The following is an 18667-nucleotide window of genomic DNA, read 5'->3' as shown; positions in this document are numbered from 1 at the left end:
TTTATTAAAAGAAACAACACTTTTTTATATTCCAAAAATTATATATATCATGTTATTGTATATTGATTAAATAATTATGTATCTATTTTATATATTATTTCTTAATTTGAGAAGTTATGATTTATATAATTAACACATTGATTTTAATTAAAAGAATTAAAATAATAAACTTTAATCTTATTTCATTCATGATACATGACAAATTATTAAATTTATAAAGACTTAAATTTAATATTTGTAAATATGATAACATTATGTATGTTGTTACAATTTACTTTTTTATTGCTCAAATAAAATTATTCAATTTGAGTAATTTATTTTTTATTTTTAAAGGTATAAATTGTAATTATTAATTATGATAAATGATATGCCTAGTAAAGAAAATAATTAAAACTTATTTTGCTTCTATTTTTTAAAATCAAAGTATTATTGATTTTTAGAAAAATTAAATAATTTTTTTTAGTAAAAATTTTTCTTTTAAATGTATCAAATATGTTTAAAATTTAATAAAAATACTTTATTATTTTAAAAAGTATTTTTTCACAAAAATTTCTAATCCAAATAAAATATTTTTTAGTAACGCTACACATCCAATTTTTTTTATAAATCAAGTCTAACCAAGTTAAACAATAACATTTAAAATAATACTAGCTATAACTGATATTTGTTATCTTAGACTAATTTGGTTATACTTAGTTAACAAAGATACTTAGATGTATAGCATTATTTTATTTTTTTTCTTTAGGTTATTCAATGTATTTAATACTAATATTATTTCTCTTTAATAAGTATAGATAAACTAAAAGGACAATCATACTTGCCTTGCATATAATGACTTCTTTCTTATATAATAGTATTTAAATATAGTATAAACATATCGATTTAAAAATATTTTTATAATATATTATTGAAATTTATTTTTTACTATATTTTAAACAAGAAAAACAAAGAGAAATTAAAAAAAAACTGGTGATAAATATTAAATAGATATCTATAATTAAAAATATATTTTTTTATTTTTTCATTCTTTTTAAATTTTCTATTTCTTTGCTTTTGTTTATCTACTTATTTAGAATATATTAAAGGTAAAATTAAATATTGTTATCTTGAAAAACTAACACACAATATAGGTAAAAAAATATTGCATATATATCTTAATAATAAAGTTGATATATTTTTTTTATTTAATATTTTCTTTGTCCATCTTTAATTTACTATTGTTAAGATCTTTTCGTTTTGTTTACTTTTTTTAATTATCATAGGATATGAAAAAAACCATTAACAATAATGCTTATTAAAATCTAAATTAAAAGATGATTATTCTAAATAGATTCTAAAAAATCACAACAAAAAAGTTTATATGTGCTCATTTATTTTTTCATAAGAATTATCATTAATTTTTAAAATGTTAATCTAAATTTTATCATAAAATAAAATAAGAAAAAAAAGTCAAACAAAAGAATATTAATTTAGGACAATTATGATTTTAAAATTTTTCATCTAATCAATTATAAGTAATTATCCTTAACTTATAAGTGTAAGCAATTTGTTAATAAAACTTAACGAAAATATATTTAATATTAATTTTAAATTATTTATTAAATAATTTCTTATACACAAAAAAATTAATTCATTATGGCTTTATAAAATTTCTGAGTCTATAATTCTAGTTTTTTTTTTTTTTTTTAATTTGATTATGATTTGGTTTAGTAAAGTTTTTTGAAGAGGTGCTTGTACTTTTTAAAAGTACAAACTCTTTATTTCTTTATTTTGTATTTGATAAATCAAAAAGAGTATGTGATTATGTTTACAACTTTTAAAAGATCAAAATACTTTTAAAAGCAACTAAAGTGGAGCTTTGTGAGGTATCAAATTTTGAGAAAAAAAATACGAATCAGGTAAAAGAAGGAGAAGAGAGAGTTGGAGAAGTAGGAGAAGAGAGAGTTAAAAAGTGCGTTGAGATTTTTCAGAATGATTATTAGATAATTACACTTGAAGTGATACTGAGTTTGTAATATATAAAGTGGCTTTAATAGAGATTTCTGGAAAAGCTAATCGGCTCTTCTTCTAACAAACCGTGCTGATCTGCCTCTAACAAACTCCGCTGATCTGGCAAGTCAGTTCTAACTAACTCCGATCCTTTTTGCTGCACATGCTTTTGTGTGTGTGCAATTTTCTGCTATTATTAGCAGTTCTGTTATTGGGCTCTCTTTTTTCGTCACAGCTAACATCAACTCTACTATTTAGATTTTCATTTCCTTGCTCTCTTTCAACAGTGCTACTTGGATTCCATTACTCCCTTTTAACAAGTTTTTTAAAGTTGGCTTGTATTTTTCAAAATTTAAAGGTCTAATATAACCTTATATATTAACTAATTTTTGAATTTAACGTTTAAATTTATGTCTTTTATAGTATTTTTAAATTTTAAAAATTATTTTACCAAACATAATTGTTGTTGTTTGTGTTTATTAAAAATAATTTTTAATTTGATTTACCAAACATAAATATTACACTTTTTAAAAAGTAGAAGTTTTACCAAGGATTAAGTACTAAGATAGGGTTAACTTAGTTTTAAAATCGTCATTCGAACTAAAATACTCTTCCCCTTTCCCTTCTTCTCCAAACTCAACCAGAATTCCCTCCCCTTCCCCTCCTTTTCCAAAATCTACAAGAAACAAAAAAGAAACAACAACAACAATGAAACAATAACAACTAGAAATAGAAAAACAACAACACTAGCAACAACAATAATAAAATAAAAAACAAAATCAATGTAATCAGAAGTATAAACAGAAGCGAAATTAGATGACTATCTGATGGTACACGCAGCAAGAGGAGCTCTTCTTAATATTTAATAAGTTAAGTTTCAATATACATTTAAAAAAAACCAAAACGATAAAAAATTTAAAGTTTTTAATTTAAAAATTAAAAGAATAATTAAAATAAGTTAAAATTTTTAATATTTTTCAATTGATAAAAGCAGTTTAATTATAATTGCAGATAAAAGATAACATTTATTATGAAATTAAGATGGATAAATAGATAATTTTTTATTAATACTGATGTATGTCCAAAAAGAATAGATAATTTTTTAATTAGTGTTCTAATTCGTTATAATAACCCCCAACAGAATACATATATAGGTTATATAATTAATTATTTGCCTATTCTGAAGGAAACAATAATTAATTATTTACTAGTAAATTCGTTTTTAAATTTTTTTGGTCGAAATATTTCATTTTCAACAAATTTTAATTATTAAATCAGTTACTAAACTTATTACACAAATTAATTTTTTTGAATGTTAAATTTTGTAACAAATAGATAAATCAACCTTTATTATTATTTAAGAAAATGTTAAAAAACTATCAAAATTTATTATTTTTTATCATTATTTAGCTATTAGTTTAATTTTTTTAGTTTAATATTTTTAATCTAATAATCTAAAAATATATTTTATCCCATACTTTTAGACATTAATAACTAAATGATGACTAAAAATAATAAATTATGATAATTTTTTAGTATTTTTTTATTATTTAATAAAAATTTAAATATCTATAGAGAACAAATAACTTAATATAAAAATTAATTTTTTAACAAAATAAAAGTTTAAAGAATGATTTGATAATTAAAATTTATTAGAAAACTAAAATAATGTTACATAAAACTTTTCTTAAATATCGATCTAGTCATAAATTAATTAGCACTAACTTACTATGATTAAGACTAGTAATTTTGTTTAATCTAAGGTATGATGATGAATAATTTTGTATTCTAAATAAAATCAGTTTAATAAAATTTTGTTGAAATTAAAGGTTATATTTCAATAAGGTGAACTTGTTCTATCTATGATCATCGACGTGAACAATGTTTATTTATTTTCGTTAAAAGCAAGTTTTTAATTTTTTGTTTTTAGGATCTCTTCTACTGCTAAGTGAAATAGATACATTGATAATGAATTAAAATAATCATGATATTAATAAATAATAAAAATTTTATAATAGTATTAAATGATATTATAATAAAGGATAAGTATTGTTTTGGTACTTAACGTTGAGGGTCAGAATTGAAACCGTTTTCAACGTAATTTTAGGTTTAAAATCATTCTTAACGTTTTTTTCGTATTAAAATCGTATTTTTTAATAAAATTTTTAATTTTATACCTAAACTACCCCTACTTTAATAAAAAATTATAAAAATTTTTTAAAAAATAAAAGAACGCGTGTGTGGGAAGGAGGGGAGAGAAAAGAAAGGACGCGGGGTGGGGCAAGGGGGACGGCGGCGGCGAAGCTTGGAGCCACCGTCGCCGTCGCCGTCGCCGTTCAGAATCGCGAATGAGAGAGGAGACGCGAGCCACTGCCGCCGCTGACCTCGCCGTCTCGCCGCCTCATCTGCACCTCGCTCCCTCGCCGCCTCGCTTTCTGCTTCTGCATCTTACTTCTGCTTTCTTGCTTTCTTAATTTTGCTTCTTGCTTCTGCTTCTTGTTTTCTTGCTTCTGTTTATTGCTTTTTGCTTCTGCTGCTTTTACTTCTTGCTTCTTGCTTCCTGATTTTCGATTCTGTTTTTGTTTCTGCTTTTTTGCTTTTAATCAGAAATAAAATCAAGGAGCATTTTCAAGAAGGTCTATGATATGAGCACGGGATCCTGAGTCAATGCTACGATTTCTTGATTTGTGGGAGAAGTTGCTTCCTCCTTCAATCCTCACTGCCATATTGGACAATATAATCTTGCCAAAATTGTCAGATGCTGCAGATACTTGGAAACTACATCGAGAGACCATTCCTATCCACACTTGGGTGCATCCATGGCTACCAAGGATAGAGCACAAGTTAGAAAGTATTTACAAGGTCATTCGTTTTAAATTGAGGTCTGTTCTTGTACCTGTCATTCAAGTGATTCCAATTAAATTGATTTAAATTTTTTGGATAATTAAATGGCCTTTTGTGATTCCAATTCATATCATGGTGGACATGATGGAGAAGTTCTTCTTCACAAAGTGGCTTCAGGTTTTGTATAACTGGTTGTGCTCAAATCCTAACTTCGAAAAAGTTATGTAGTTGTATAATGGAGTAGTGGAGGGCATTTTTGTCCAGAAAAAATAAAAAAAATGATTTTAATACGAAAAAAATGTTAAGGATGATTTTAAACCCAACATTACGTTGGGGACAGTTTCGATTCTGACCTTCAATGTTAGGGACAAAACAATACTTATCCCTTATAATAACTAGACTAAAATCCGTACAATCTGCAAAAAGAAAAAATAATTTATAATATAAATTTAAAAGTATTATATTATTTATAAATTAATTAAATAATATATAAATTAATATTAAATTTAAAAATACTGTATAAAATATTAATTTTGTGATTTGTATATAATTCAATATAGTTATTCAATTAGAAGAGAATATAAAGCGAAATATTATGTATTTAAAAAAAGATATAGGTGTTTGATATTGTAATAGTATAAAATTATATATTAATTTTTTGTTCTTATTTTATATTATTTGTAGTTAACAGATTTATTAATTTTCTTATGTGGTATTTGGTTTTTTTTCTTTCTATTAAAGTTGTTTATTTGTTCTTTTTCTCATATGTTTTTGTAGAAATTAAATGTTTTATAATATTAATATGAGACATATTAAAAAAAAACAAAAATAGAATAAACAAAAAACTCCTAACACGACTACACTTCAGCCGAAACCATATGGTTGGGGTGGCTTTTCAAACTTGCAGGAGGAGTGGAGGGCAAATTGAGAATTTCAACATAAAAAAAACTTGATAAAAAAAGAAACGGTTGCATGGTCTACAAGCATTCTAAATCTTTATGTCCATAGTATATTTTATCAACAAATCTGAACCTTACATTTTTTTTAATATTATATCTCAACGGTAGTCACAACTGGAATTTCAGACTTTCAGAAAAGTACATGGCATACCTGAAATTCTTCCCTATGTTAAAGAAATAGTGTATTTGAAAGTTGCAAGTTAAGACGTGAAATTAATTTAATAATATTCTCCCTCTAGTTGCTATTTATACTTCTTTTCCAAACAACCCAAATCAATAACTCCTAATAATTGTCTGAAAAGTTTTGATTTATAAAATTACAGCAGCCGAGTCATGTGAAGTGAATGCCAAGCAAATACACAACTCAACTCATCACAGAACTGAGCAAAATCACAAAAAAAGAGTAATATTATACTTATACATCCAATTTTTTTTATGAGTTAAGTCTAACCAAATTAAATAATAAGACTTGGAGTAATACTATTTATTACTGAATTTTGTTAATGTTAGATTAATTTAATTGGACTTGATTAACAAAAACACTTGGATAGTTGGATGCGTAGCATTATTCCAAAAAAATTGTGTGATGAATTGTTTGTCGATTTAGAATGTAAACATAAAACTTTCTTATTCTCTACAGCTAAATTTTCATTTTTGTATACCAGTAGTAGTTTGAACTTTTTAACAGTATTAAGATTTTATTGTCATAAATTAACTATTTGATTTGAGGTTGTCTCTTTTAAGAGTTCAGTTTTATTCACATACTATATTATCCTCATTTAATTATATTATGAATCACAACATTTTTTACTTTTAGTATATATTTTTTAATACTCTTAGTTCTTTATCAATAAGACCCAATTGCAAAAGATTTAAAATATAAAAGATCAAATTTAATATGAAAACATAAAAGGCTGAATTGAGAGGGAAAAAGAAAAAAGAAACACGGAAGACAAAATTAAGAGAAAAAAAGTAAAAGATGAAAATAAAAATAACAGGAGCATTTTTATGAGTGATTTTGTTTGAGTTACAAGATTCAAAAGTAACTTCAACTTTGTTGGTATTTTTAATTAGTCATCTAGATTGTACATGGAGGATAGCAAGATTCCATTTCATCTAAACATTGACACTTTTGAGGAAATGAGAGCAATGGCAACTATTGCAAGTTTGGTGGCAATAATATCTAACATCCATACAGTTGCATGTGAGAGGCATTGACTCTATGCAAAAACAATGATCACAACACATAGAATATTTAAATTTGACAAAGTGATTGTCACCTCCATTTAAATGCAGCACCTTCTTGAAGGAGACCGGAATTGGATCAAAACAAGCATCAACAATGACAATGATTCCTAAGTAATAGAATAATCACAACAACTTTTATTACCATCTTGTATTTCAACTCCATCTCTCTAGTTTCTTTTTCCTATCTAATTTGTAAACTAACTAATATTTTTTAAATTTCATGTCTGGACATGAGAAGGCATTCAAATACATAGCTCTATTTATAAGCAATTTTGAAAAAGTGGAACTAACTGAAATTGGCTTGGTTGAGACTTGAGAGTGCACACCAAATAGCATGTGAGTAGGTAGCACATTATTCCACAATATCTACACAACTCCATTGCAAAATGTATCTTGCATCTTCAATTTAGCTGTTAAGCAAATCCATCAGTCAAAAGGAATTATACAAAATAGTACCTTAAAAGTATCCATCATGGCCTTTCAATAACATGAAATGTTATTTACACATATTTATATATGAAAATGTACTCTACATACATTATATATGTTACCTTTTAATGGTTATGGAAATGGAAGATAGTTGGCATTGGTGGGAAAAACAGTAATGTAGAGAGTAGAAAGAGAAAGAAGAGAAGAATAAGTGATTTTTCCAGTTTGCTGATAAAAAAAAGTGAATCTAATTGACAGCTTGGTAGCTAAGATAGACAACTATTCGAATGCTTAAAATTTTATCAAAGAAAGAGGTGCTAGGGACTACAGATGAGGAAACAATTTCAGCAACAAGAGTAGTCAATGCGCTAAGTTCTCTTCCAAATGATTGGGAGAACTCTGGGAAAGAAGCATGCGATTGTCAACAAGGTACACAATGTTAGAATTCATTTTCATGCACAACTTATAGGATAATATATCATGTAAACAATATTCAGAAGAAAATGCATACTCTACCCCCTAAATTCTTGTTTTCTTGTTATCAAACTGAAATATATAAGCAGAACACTAGCATGAAAATGATATGCCTATCATATTCACTACAAAAGAGAAATACATATGTGCCAAACATAAAAAGACAATTATCTAAATCATATTTAAGATTACATGAATGAATTTCACTTTCTCAAAAATTAGAACCATTTTCTCTAGAACAAAGAATGGCCTTACCACACTGAAATGCAAGATGTATTGGATCTCCAACGAAGGGAAGTGATAACATAGCACCATGGGCACAACTTTTAAGCTTGGAGTAGTAACTAATATCACAAATTCGTCTCATTTTGTTGTATTCCACGCTCAACAAGTTGTAACATAAGGTTATCAGCCTCAACCAACTTTCCATCAGACATTAGCTTCTTGCTCACTTTCTGACACAACTTCAAATCAGGAACCAAATTACGGCTGAACATTCTAGAAGCCACTCGATTTGCTGATAGAGGAAGCCCTTTAGTCAGATAGCTTTCAATGAGAACATGGCATGTATTAGCATCAAGGTTTGATGCTGTTCTCAAAACCTTCCCCAGAAGTTTCTCAGCCTCCTCGGGTTTCCCAAAAGCACAAAGTTTCTCAATTACTTGATTGTATAATGTTCTTAATGGCTTCCTAACAAGCATTTTTTCCAATAATTTCAACATATCATCCACTTGCTCCCATTTACAATAATGGTGGATGACTGTCCTATATGTTACCGGAGTAGGATCCAAACCTTTGCCCAGCATCTTCATTATTAACTCAGCAGCCTCGTCCAATCTACCTTTCCTCCCCAATGCATCAAACAATGTTGTAAATGTGACAACATCAGGATGTTTGTTGATTAAGTACATGTCTTCTAGCACTGATAGAGCAGCTTCTAAGTCACCAATCTGACAAAAACCGTGAATTACAGTAGTAAAGTTTACGACATTGATGGCACAACCCTTATTCAGGCATTCTTCTAAAAATTTTTTAGCTTCAACTACTTCCTGATTTTGACACAGGGACTGTATTAGGAGGTTAATTTCAACTGGAGTTGGAAAAAATCCCTTTCCAACCATTTCTCTAACCAAATCACAAGCTGCGGACAAGTTTCCTTCCCTACGAAAACCATGCATCACAACACTGTAACTTATGGCATTTGGCGTCCACCAATGCTCCTCACTTACATTCAGCATCTCCCTTGCCTCTAACGATTTCCCATTGTGGCACAGGCCATTTAACAAAGCTGTGTATGAAACGGTATTTGGCTTGCACCCATGTTTGTACATCTGCTGCAGCATCTTTTTCGCGTCATCTATCTTCCCCATGCGACAAAATCCATCAATAATAGCAGTATATGTCACAACATCAGGAATACATCCCTTTGAGTACATCTCGTTCACTAAACTCTTCGTCTCATCTATTTTGCCCTTCTTACAAAAGGAGTTAACTACTGCACTATACCCAACCTTATCAATGTGGAAGCCCTTATCTTCTGCTTCTCTTAAGTAAGTCAAAGCATCATCTGCATGTCCATGCTTGGATAGCGTGTGAATAAGTGTATTATATGTAACCTGATCTAGAATTAATTTACTATTCACCACCATTTTCTCCATCAACAGCTTCACTTCTTCAATTCTTTTCTCCTTGCAGAGGAAAGCCATCACAGTATAATAACTAACCTTGTCAGGGGGACATCCCTTGGATGGCATTTCCATAATAAGCTCCAATGCATCTTCAACCCGATTCAGATCACAGTAACCCTTGATCAAGCAGTTATAAGTGACAACATTGGGTTTGATTCCAACCAGCTCCATTCGATTCAAGAATCTCAGTGCCTTCTCCAATTTGCTGCCCTTAACTAAAACATAGATAGCAGTGTTACATATAGATAAATTAGGTTCAACTCCAGCTTTCTGCATCACGGTCAAAACTTGCATGGCATGCCTCAACATGCCTGCTCGACTATAAGACACCATCACATAGCCAAAAGCTTCAGGAGAACATTTGATTCCACGGCGCATCATAAGCTTAAGAATCCGCTTAGCACCCTGGCACAATTTAGTCTTGCTAAGCACATCTAACAATGTATAGTAGACAATAGCATTGTGTTTGTAGCGCCACTGCCGATCAGCCCAATAGAAGAAATTCAAAGCAATCCGTTCATCTTCTTGAGAGCGTAAGACAGCACAAACATGTGGGGGCTTCAATCTTCTCAATAAGTACCTCAAATATCCTTCAAGTCTAGGGTTCCAAGCTGACCTATATGTAATCAACCTACAAATTTCCTTAACTAATGGGTGCCTGAATTCATGTTCATCAATTTCAACTCTACTAATACTCTCTCCATATGCATGATTGTCATTGCCATTAGAGGAGCTCATAAACTCAAGACCCTCATCATCACCATTACTAGAACCTTTTCCATCACCATCACCATCTTCTTCCTCTTCATTATTACTCAGTGTATCAAGACTACCAAAATTGAAGTTCTGACCTTTACTCCCATCATCATCGGCAGTAACACGCAATTCCCCTGGAAACCTAAAACTATGATTTTCACGTTTACCCTGACCTTGAGCCCCAAAACCAGAAACAGAACTTTTTGCAGGCAATGATGAAGAGCACAGATTCAGATCAACACAACATAAAGAGTAATCATAGAAATAGCTCAAGAATCTATATTGTAAACCCTTTCGCAATGGATTAAAGCTCAGTGCCATAAGGTCTGAAGGTAATGTTTTTCACAGCATGAAGAATACAAAAGGAACTTTGATTCAATTATGAAGAAGTGCAAGTACCTGCATTTTTTAATTGAAAATGATTGGTTGGTGCGATTCTCAATTAATGGAAGCTTTGGATGAAATAGAGAGAGGAATCAGAGATGGAATATGAGCCTGCGACTGTGGTGTTGTCTTTCTGTGCTGGGCTCACCGCTCATGATGACACCTAAACAACATCGTTGATTGCTGGGATTTCGAAGTACATCCCTCTAAAATCAGCTGCAAATTAAAAAAAAAAACTACTCTAAGAAGAGACTCATAAGCAACATAAACAGTAGGGTGACTATGCCCCAACTTAACCAATCCATCAGCACAAGTATTTGACGTGATTCCAAGTTAAGGACCAACCTTTTTTCATCAACTTCTGAAATCTTAAAATTAAAATTTGAAATGCATGTCTTAACTAACATTTGAACAATAGTCATTTAGTCAGTACTACTATAATATATCTTAATTTAACACAATAATAACAATATATAAACTATGTCTAATGAGTAATTTCAAAATCTAGGTATCTATCTTCATGTATGTTTTTGGGATGATGGTGTCTCTGATGAAGCCATCTTAAAATCCCATAAAAGAAAAGAATTCAATCAACTAAGTAACTAATAGTAAAACAAACCAGCATCCCCTATTCTGGTATTTAGCTTTAATGACTCTAGATAAGAGTTTCTCACTATTTTCAGCAACAAAGAGACCAGTTGAGCTTAGCTAAAGACCAAGTTTTATGGTTGGAAGATCATAGGCGGGCATTTGAGCTCCGCACCCGATGGTTCTCTTGGATTAGGGCCTCTAACTTCACCCTAGACGACTGAACTCCTGGACTTCATTCTACTGCTGTAGGCTCTCGTAAGTCAATATCAAGATCTCTTCCTAACGGCCTAATAAAAAGTCTTAATCTCAGGCCGTAATGCTCATACCATATCATACAAAGCTGGAAAACCGTTAGTGAGCTGCTTTGGTCTATCCCTTCACCAACTGGCGGAAGCTCGTTTTGATTGGGAGAAATATCAACATGATAAAATAGCAGAATGACTGTCGCTACTCCTAGTAGGAGAAGGACAAAGAACAGAGGAAAGAGACATAGGATAGACGAAAGATGGAGAGAAATAGTATAATCCATTTTGAACCCTCGCCAGAACGGAGGTCGGAAAAAGGCATAAACTGTCCGTAGAACTTATAAAAAAGAGATGGTTGTGGGGCGAAGTACTCTTGTGTACTCATATAAAATAGCGTGAGAGAAAGAGATCTATAGTCGGTCTCTTTCAAAGCAAAGAACAAAGGACCTTCGAGGATGAAGGAGAAGCGTTCCTGCCTATCGGAAGTGATCATAGAATCATATGTGGCACCGGATCCACCGTTGGCACTAGAGAGTTTCCCGAAGAACTGAATTCTGATAATAGTATACAAACAAGAACACCTAGCTCAGCTTCTCCTATGGCTATTTGGATAAAGAAAGACGGATAATGCAAAGATCATCTATAAAAAAAAATTCATAAGAGAAGAAAGTGGTTAACCTATTGGGAACTTAGGCTCTAGAGGATAAAAGTTTCTCTTTATAAGAATACCTTAGCAGTCCAAGGGCTATTCCTGATCTTTCCTTTGAACTAAATTCTTGTTTATAATAACTTACCTCTGAACTTCACTGTCGTAGCGGCAGCGTACTGAGCTGAAGAAGGGTCGACCTTCTCGCTCGAATGAACTCGTTTGGTTCTGTTTTGCTTATAGAATCGGGATCAGAGAAACAACAATCAACAATCAACAAAATTCATAATCAGTGAAAGCAATTCAACAATTAACAAAGCCACTGCATATTCAACAATTAAACCATATTCATAATCAGCAAAACCCCTGCACATTCATATTCATAAACCAATTTAGAAATCAATTCAACATTTCAATTCAACCACTGCCACATTTATTTCTAATCCGCTCATAAACCAATCAACAATAAAATTCACAGCACTAACATCAATGAATCAACCTGAAAAAAACTGTAAAAAAAATTAAATGCTCACCTGATGTTGCAGAGGCAGAAGATGGACGAGGAGCAGCAGTTCAGGCAGCAACAACCACGGAAGAGAGGCGAGGGGGGGACGGAGGCGCGGCCCGGCGAGACGCGAGCACTCACCAGTAAGCACAGCTGCAGGAAGAGAGGCAAGATGCGAAAAGTGGAGCACACCAGACGATGGGTGCTGTGATGGCGGAAGACGACGACACGCTGCAGGGCTGCAGGAAGCACAGCTCGAGCACTCACCGGCGGAGGCGCGGCGAGACGCGAGCGGCCGAGCACACAGCACAGACGGAGGAGGGAGGCGAGACGCGACTCGTGACCACACGATACGGAGTATCCGGCGAGAGGCACGACGACGGCGGCGGTGAACCGAGTTGAGCTGCCAGCGCTGTGCCAGGGTGGTGTGCCGTTGTCAAAAGTACTGGGTGGGGTGAGTTCAGAACTAGCCTAGGGTGTTTTGTTTTCTTTAAACGTCAAGCGACATTGTTTTGGGGGTTTTAATTTAAAAAATTTCAAACCGGTCTGGATTTCTCAAACCAGCCGGTTCACCAGTTCTTGCAAAATTCGACTGAGTCAAACCGATTCTCACCGGATTTGTTCCTTACCCGATCTAATGTCCAGACTGGACTGGCCTAGAGGCTGGGTTGCTGTTTTTTCGATCTGACTGCCCAGGTCAGTTCAATTTTATAAAATATGCTAATAATCATCGTCAGAACCACTCAATCTTGGGGCCGGCCAGCATAGTCACCTGTCGGTCAGTCAAGGTCAACTAATTCATCGCGAATTAAAGCTTCATTTAAAGGTTTACCACTAGTTAATAGGTTGTTACATGCATAAAGCAAATTCGAACTTTGACATTTACTTAAAGAGTAAATAGACAAATTTATACATGAAAAATGGATAAATTTATACTTTTGTCTATACCAAATTCTTTCATATGTACTATTATCTATATACTCCTTATTTAAATAAACTAGTGAGCTAACCTTTAAACCAATTCAAATTGATTTATGAAAATTAATTTAACCTGTAAATGCTAATTAATACCTGCTAAAGAACTTGCCATATTTGCAAATTGCAAGTGAATTCTCCCTGTTCTATACTTGTGCTCTCAACACTATTTTTGTTGTTGAAATAGTATTTTATATAGAAGAATGTTAGGAAGGACTGACAGAATTTTTTATTTTTGACCAACAATTATCCAACTTTATTTCAACATATTGGCTAAAAATATGTTGTTTGATTACAAAACTAAAGGAATTAAAATGCTGGCCAAAAACCATTTTTTTGGTTTAAAATTTCATTACTACATAAGTACATATAGTATCCAAAGTCTTACATAATGCATTGTCTAATATGAGGTCAACTCTTAGATCCAATTATTTTCAGTGATTTTGATTTGATTTCTACAAAATGACCCAGTAAAAAAATAATGCTGGATTCAACTCATCCCAACCCCACCACGTACACCTCTACATCTCTATTCGGGTAAAATCAAGTTTCAGATTATGGTGCTTGCAAAACAGGACTTGAGTCGATTTTATTGCTGTTGCTGTTGCTGCTCATATATCTGCATATAAGCTTCTGAAAGTGCAACCAAATGAGGAAGTGTTTCTGAGACGTGCAAATCCTGCATCTCGTACCTATTTTATATTTAAAAAAAAAAGAAAGAAATAAAATTAAGATATTAATTCCTATTATTGAAACAGAAATTCAGATTGATGAATTTGAGTTCTAAAGGATAAATAGACTGATAAATGTTGTCTCTAGCCAAGAAACCAAACTTACCATAGTTCTTCTGATTTGCGTTGAACAAATACCCTATAGAAACCTTCACCAGGTTTGCCATCATGGACGACATTGGCGATTAAATCATATTTAGATCGCAATTTCTCATTTTCTTTCGGCGTTGGCAAGGGAATGTAGTCCTTCAACTCCAGGTTCTTAACAGGAAAGTTGACTGAAACGAGAATTCTTATTATGAACTTGGAATAAGCATGCTGGCATCAACTAGAACAAAATTACAGCAAGTAAATTCTTACCTAAAGTGGGATTTTTCTCCACAAAAAAATTGTTCTTAGTAAATCGACGCATGTGAATAATGATATATTTAGGCAATTTGGTAACCCGATACCGCATTCTTGCTATGTGAGGACGAACCACCTCTGTAACAGTATCCCCATCAAACTTCTTTAGAATGTTAAAGAGAGGAACCTATATAGCAAACTTTGTTAGCACGAGAGACAGAGTGCTTGAGAACCCGGTCAGTGAAAACAGGAGAACATAAGTTACATAACATAAACTGTAGCTGTATTACAGCATAAGCAAAATCATTTTTAAGTAAATATCATAAACTGCTTCTTTCATTTACTTTTTTTGAAGGGAAAAATTTTTCTGGTCTCCCTTGAATGGTGTAGTGAAATTCTTCGTTACCCCCCTTCATTGTCCAGGTTATGTTGACCTCGAAGGTTATTGTTATTATATCTACAGGAGTGTTTAGTGTTATATATATACAAACAGGAGATGTAAATGTTTGCTTTAGAAGGAAGGTTAAATTTCGCCACACCTCAGGGGAGATGAGTGTAATTTGCACCTTGTTTTCAGAAAAAAATGTTAATAAGCAACAAGCTACAAGGTTTCACACTATCCTTCTAACACCTTCTAACAGTGTAACCACAATATTCCTTTCCCCATTCTTGTATGTCTCCCAGCAAGAGTTATGATTCAAACTACAACCACCTAAATGAAAATTATTTTCATGACAATATTTCAATGCACAAAGCAAAGTAAGAGAGTTAAGTGAAGCAGTACCTGGGGTATTATATTTTTCTCCATCACATCTTTGAAAAGTGGAGGTGGTGGCAAATCCAATCCTAGCATTAGAAATGGCATCTTGGAAGTTTCTTTGACGAATGCATCTCTCTCTGTAGCACCATCTGAATTTTTCTCATTCTTGTTTAGGTCCTCACCGTTTTCTTTCTTATCGGTGATCCCTTTGTTAGGAATCTCTTTTACAACCTCAAGTTCGCCCTATTTAAAAATGAAATGCCACTTCAGTAGATATTTTTCTTTTGTTTAAAAAAAAACATTTTTTCTTTGATATTTGAACTTAGGTAGATAGTTGCAGCTAGCAGCAACATTCAACCGAAAGATAAGAAAATAAGAGCAATAAGAAAGTACCTGAAAGCAATCGTAAATTATGCTGGTATTCTTCTTCGAAGATTTAAGATCTGCATGTAGCGTATTAAGAAGCCACGACATGAACTCAACTGGGTCAGATTGAGCTCCTATCCGAAACCGTTTCTTACTGGCTTTCATCACTGCCTGTAGAAACTCATGCGGGCTGACCTGTTAGCACGGATAAATACAGAGATAAGCATTAAATTATAAAAGTCACATGTAGGTAATGAATATGTCTAAAACAAACCTGTCCTTTAAAGTTTCGTGAATGCCAGATCTTTCTGGTCAGTTCGCCAAATCGATGAACAAGTGGGGATTTGCAGTGTTGATAGTTCTCAGGTATAAGGAAAAAATTCCGCAAGGGGGTAACTCTCATTAAGGACTGGATTGTTACATTCACAAAATCAGTCTCCTTAATATTATTGAGTCCCACCTGAAATCATTTCATAATGGATTAGATAAATCCAATGAACAATGCAAATTTTATTGTTATAATATATAAGCAAGACAAGGTATACCATTCCAGGAAGGTAACTAGAACCATCAAGTGCCCTAGACCACTGCTTATTTTTGTCAAGTAGCTCAACATCCTTTGGAGTAAACCTGCAGGCAGAGAACCATATAAATGCACTTGGATGAGTTCTAGTATTTAATCTTAACTAGAATTTGTTATCACTAGATGAAGAAAGATTGGTATCATAGAGAATAATCACTAAAAATTTAGTTTTAATACAATTCTTAATATTAAATAATCGGGGTTTAATCTTTTACAGGAACTATGAGCATCACAGAACTATCATGTTACAAACAGGATGGCACATCCACAGGCAGAAGAACCTAAGTACATGGTAAAGTTCACCAAGCAAAAAACTATGAAGTGTATACAATAAATAGAGAGTCCATAAAGATACAAATATAAAGACCTAATAAATAACAACATGCATCTGATATTGGAATTTTTCATAGCATCAGTTTTGAACCTTCAGAATGGGAAACAAAAAAACCTCCTCTTCCTTTTTTATTTTTTTCCCCGGCAGGCAATAGCCATTAGCCAATAACATCATAAATAAAAATCTGTTCTCAAATAATTGTCCTGGTTATGTGATATCTCGTTTTAAATTTCCGTTGTTTCCGCTTACAGCGACGCTTATCTGCTATATCGAAATCGTGTGTGATTAACGGTCTTTTGATGTTAATTCCTTTCACGGGCTCCTAGTTATACTATTAACCTTCTCCATATGTATATATATTTCTCTATGTAATATGTAATTAAGTGTCGTAATGCCTCACCACCTCTGATTTACGACTTAAGCGTAAAATTTGGTGTGGTAAGGTGTTACATTATGGTATCAAGAGTTCCAAAATAAAACATATTAGACTAACCTTGGATTAAGGACATTACGAATGTCATCCAATGAAGGATCATTAATTTCATATCCATCGGGTAGACAGTAGACTTTCTCAGTTCGGAGATTGATATAAACATGATGTCCTGCTTCAAGGCTGTGTGTATAGGCATGAGAACTTTTACCCCTGCCTTGGTAATACTTCCCACAAACTAAGCACGCATACACATTCAAATTCGACAGAGAGACAGAACAGAACTTCTCAAAGTCGAAATCCAAAACCTACACAACATCATCATAGTTCAGAATCTCAGATATGATATGCATACAAAAGAATGACTGCCTATACAAAAGAACAGGATAAGCTGAATACCTGTCTATTAACAGTATCAAGGTAAGGACAGTCCTTCCGAACCTCAATTTGTCGACTGCGTCTTCCACCATATAATGGTTCGCTGGAATCATCGTCATCACTATCACTATCACCCAGCTCTTCATATCCATTCCCATTTTTCTGGGACCCGTCATTCCTCCTCTCATTAGTAGAAAGATTTCCCTTTCTATCATAATATTCCTCCTCATCAATGTCGGCATAATTATTGGCCAACCCAGAAAGAGGGTTTGCAATGGAAGCAGCAGCAGAAGGAGGAGAAGACTCCTCATCCTTTCTCTGCCTTTTAGCCTCTGCATCAAGCTCTTCCTCCCCTAACCTCTTGTTAGTTTCCCTTTCCCGGTTTGAAGCCATGTTATGTTCACTTCACCAATCCCCCTACCTGAGAAAAATAAATATATCTTTACTAAAACGGGAGAAAATGTAAGGCCTGTGCTATCTAATGTAATGATTTTAGCATAATTCTACATCGACAATTTCTATTCTATGTGAAAATTTGTGTTATTGCATTCGAAAAATTCCAAATATTTAAGCACAACGCAAGACTTTTAACAGCGGATGTGTGTGAGTGAATACCTGATCAATATGATTAGGGTTTAGGGGAGCTAGGAGCTTCACTGTAGATTTGGAAAGTACCAGCTTCAGAACGGTCGATAGATCGACGGTGGCAACACGGAAGAGAAGCTTCTGGAGGCGCGACTATGACGACGAACGGCGGAGGGCAGAGGGCGGAGGGCGGAGGGCGGAGGGCGGAGGGAGGTTATGTGTTAAAAACTCTCAGTGTCAATGGGTTAGATACGAAATGACGAGAAACATTTTGAATGTGGGTTGTCGGTTTTAAATGGGCTAAAGGCCCAAAACAAAAACAAGAGCTAGCGTTTTTTGGTCTCCTAACAAATAAATCTTACTCCTCCTGCCCAAAAAAAAACTCCTACGAAATTGAATACCAAAAAAGAGTGAATGAAAAT

At 32.8% G+C, this 18667-nt stretch overlaps 2 protein-coding genes across 3 annotated transcripts; both read right to left on the bottom strand.

The window, feature by feature from the left end:
• Positions 1 to 7062: 7062 nt before the first annotated feature.
• On the bottom strand, positions 7063 to 12928 carry LOC130934076 (pentatricopeptide repeat-containing protein At1g09900). Its single transcript, XM_057863665.1, has 3 exons — positions 12900 to 12928; positions 8199 to 10786; positions 7063 to 7450 (listed from the first exon to the last, which is right to left on the bottom strand). The coding sequence occupies exon 2, from the start codon at positions 10706 to 10708 to the stop codon at positions 8294 to 8296; it is 2415 nt and encodes an 804-aa protein (XP_057719648.1). The 5' UTR covers positions 10709 to 10786; positions 12900 to 12928; the 3' UTR covers positions 7063 to 7450; positions 8199 to 8293.
• A 1120-nt stretch (positions 12929 to 14048) lies between these two features.
• Positions 14049 to 18502, bottom strand: LOC130934077 (uncharacterized). Of its 2 annotated transcripts, XM_057863666.1 has the most exons (10): positions 18276 to 18502; positions 17682 to 18081; positions 17346 to 17590; positions 16481 to 16565; positions 16210 to 16395; positions 15963 to 16130; positions 15594 to 15812; positions 14825 to 14996; positions 14571 to 14742; positions 14049 to 14425 (listed from the first exon to the last, which is right to left on the bottom strand). In XM_057863666.1, the coding sequence occupies exons 2-10, from the start codon at positions 18051 to 18053 to the stop codon at positions 14323 to 14325; spliced, it is 1722 nt and encodes a 573-aa protein (XP_057719649.1). In that variant the 5' UTR covers positions 18054 to 18081; positions 18276 to 18502; the 3' UTR covers positions 14049 to 14322. The 2 variants fall into 2 exon arrangements, 1 of the variants encoding a protein (XP_057719649.1); XR_009067754.1 differs by lacking the exon at positions 14049 to 14425 and having other exon boundaries at positions 14825 to 14947.
• Positions 18503 to 18667: the final 165 nt, after the last annotated feature.

The sequence above is a fragment of the Arachis stenosperma genome, chromosome 6, assembly GCF_014773155.1.
Source record: "Arachis stenosperma cultivar V10309 chromosome 6, arast.V10309.gnm1.PFL2, whole genome shotgun sequence".
Taxonomy (NCBI): Eukaryota; Viridiplantae; Streptophyta; class Magnoliopsida; order Fabales; family Fabaceae; genus Arachis; species Arachis stenosperma.
This window is presented reverse-complemented; position numbering and strand designations above follow the sequence as displayed.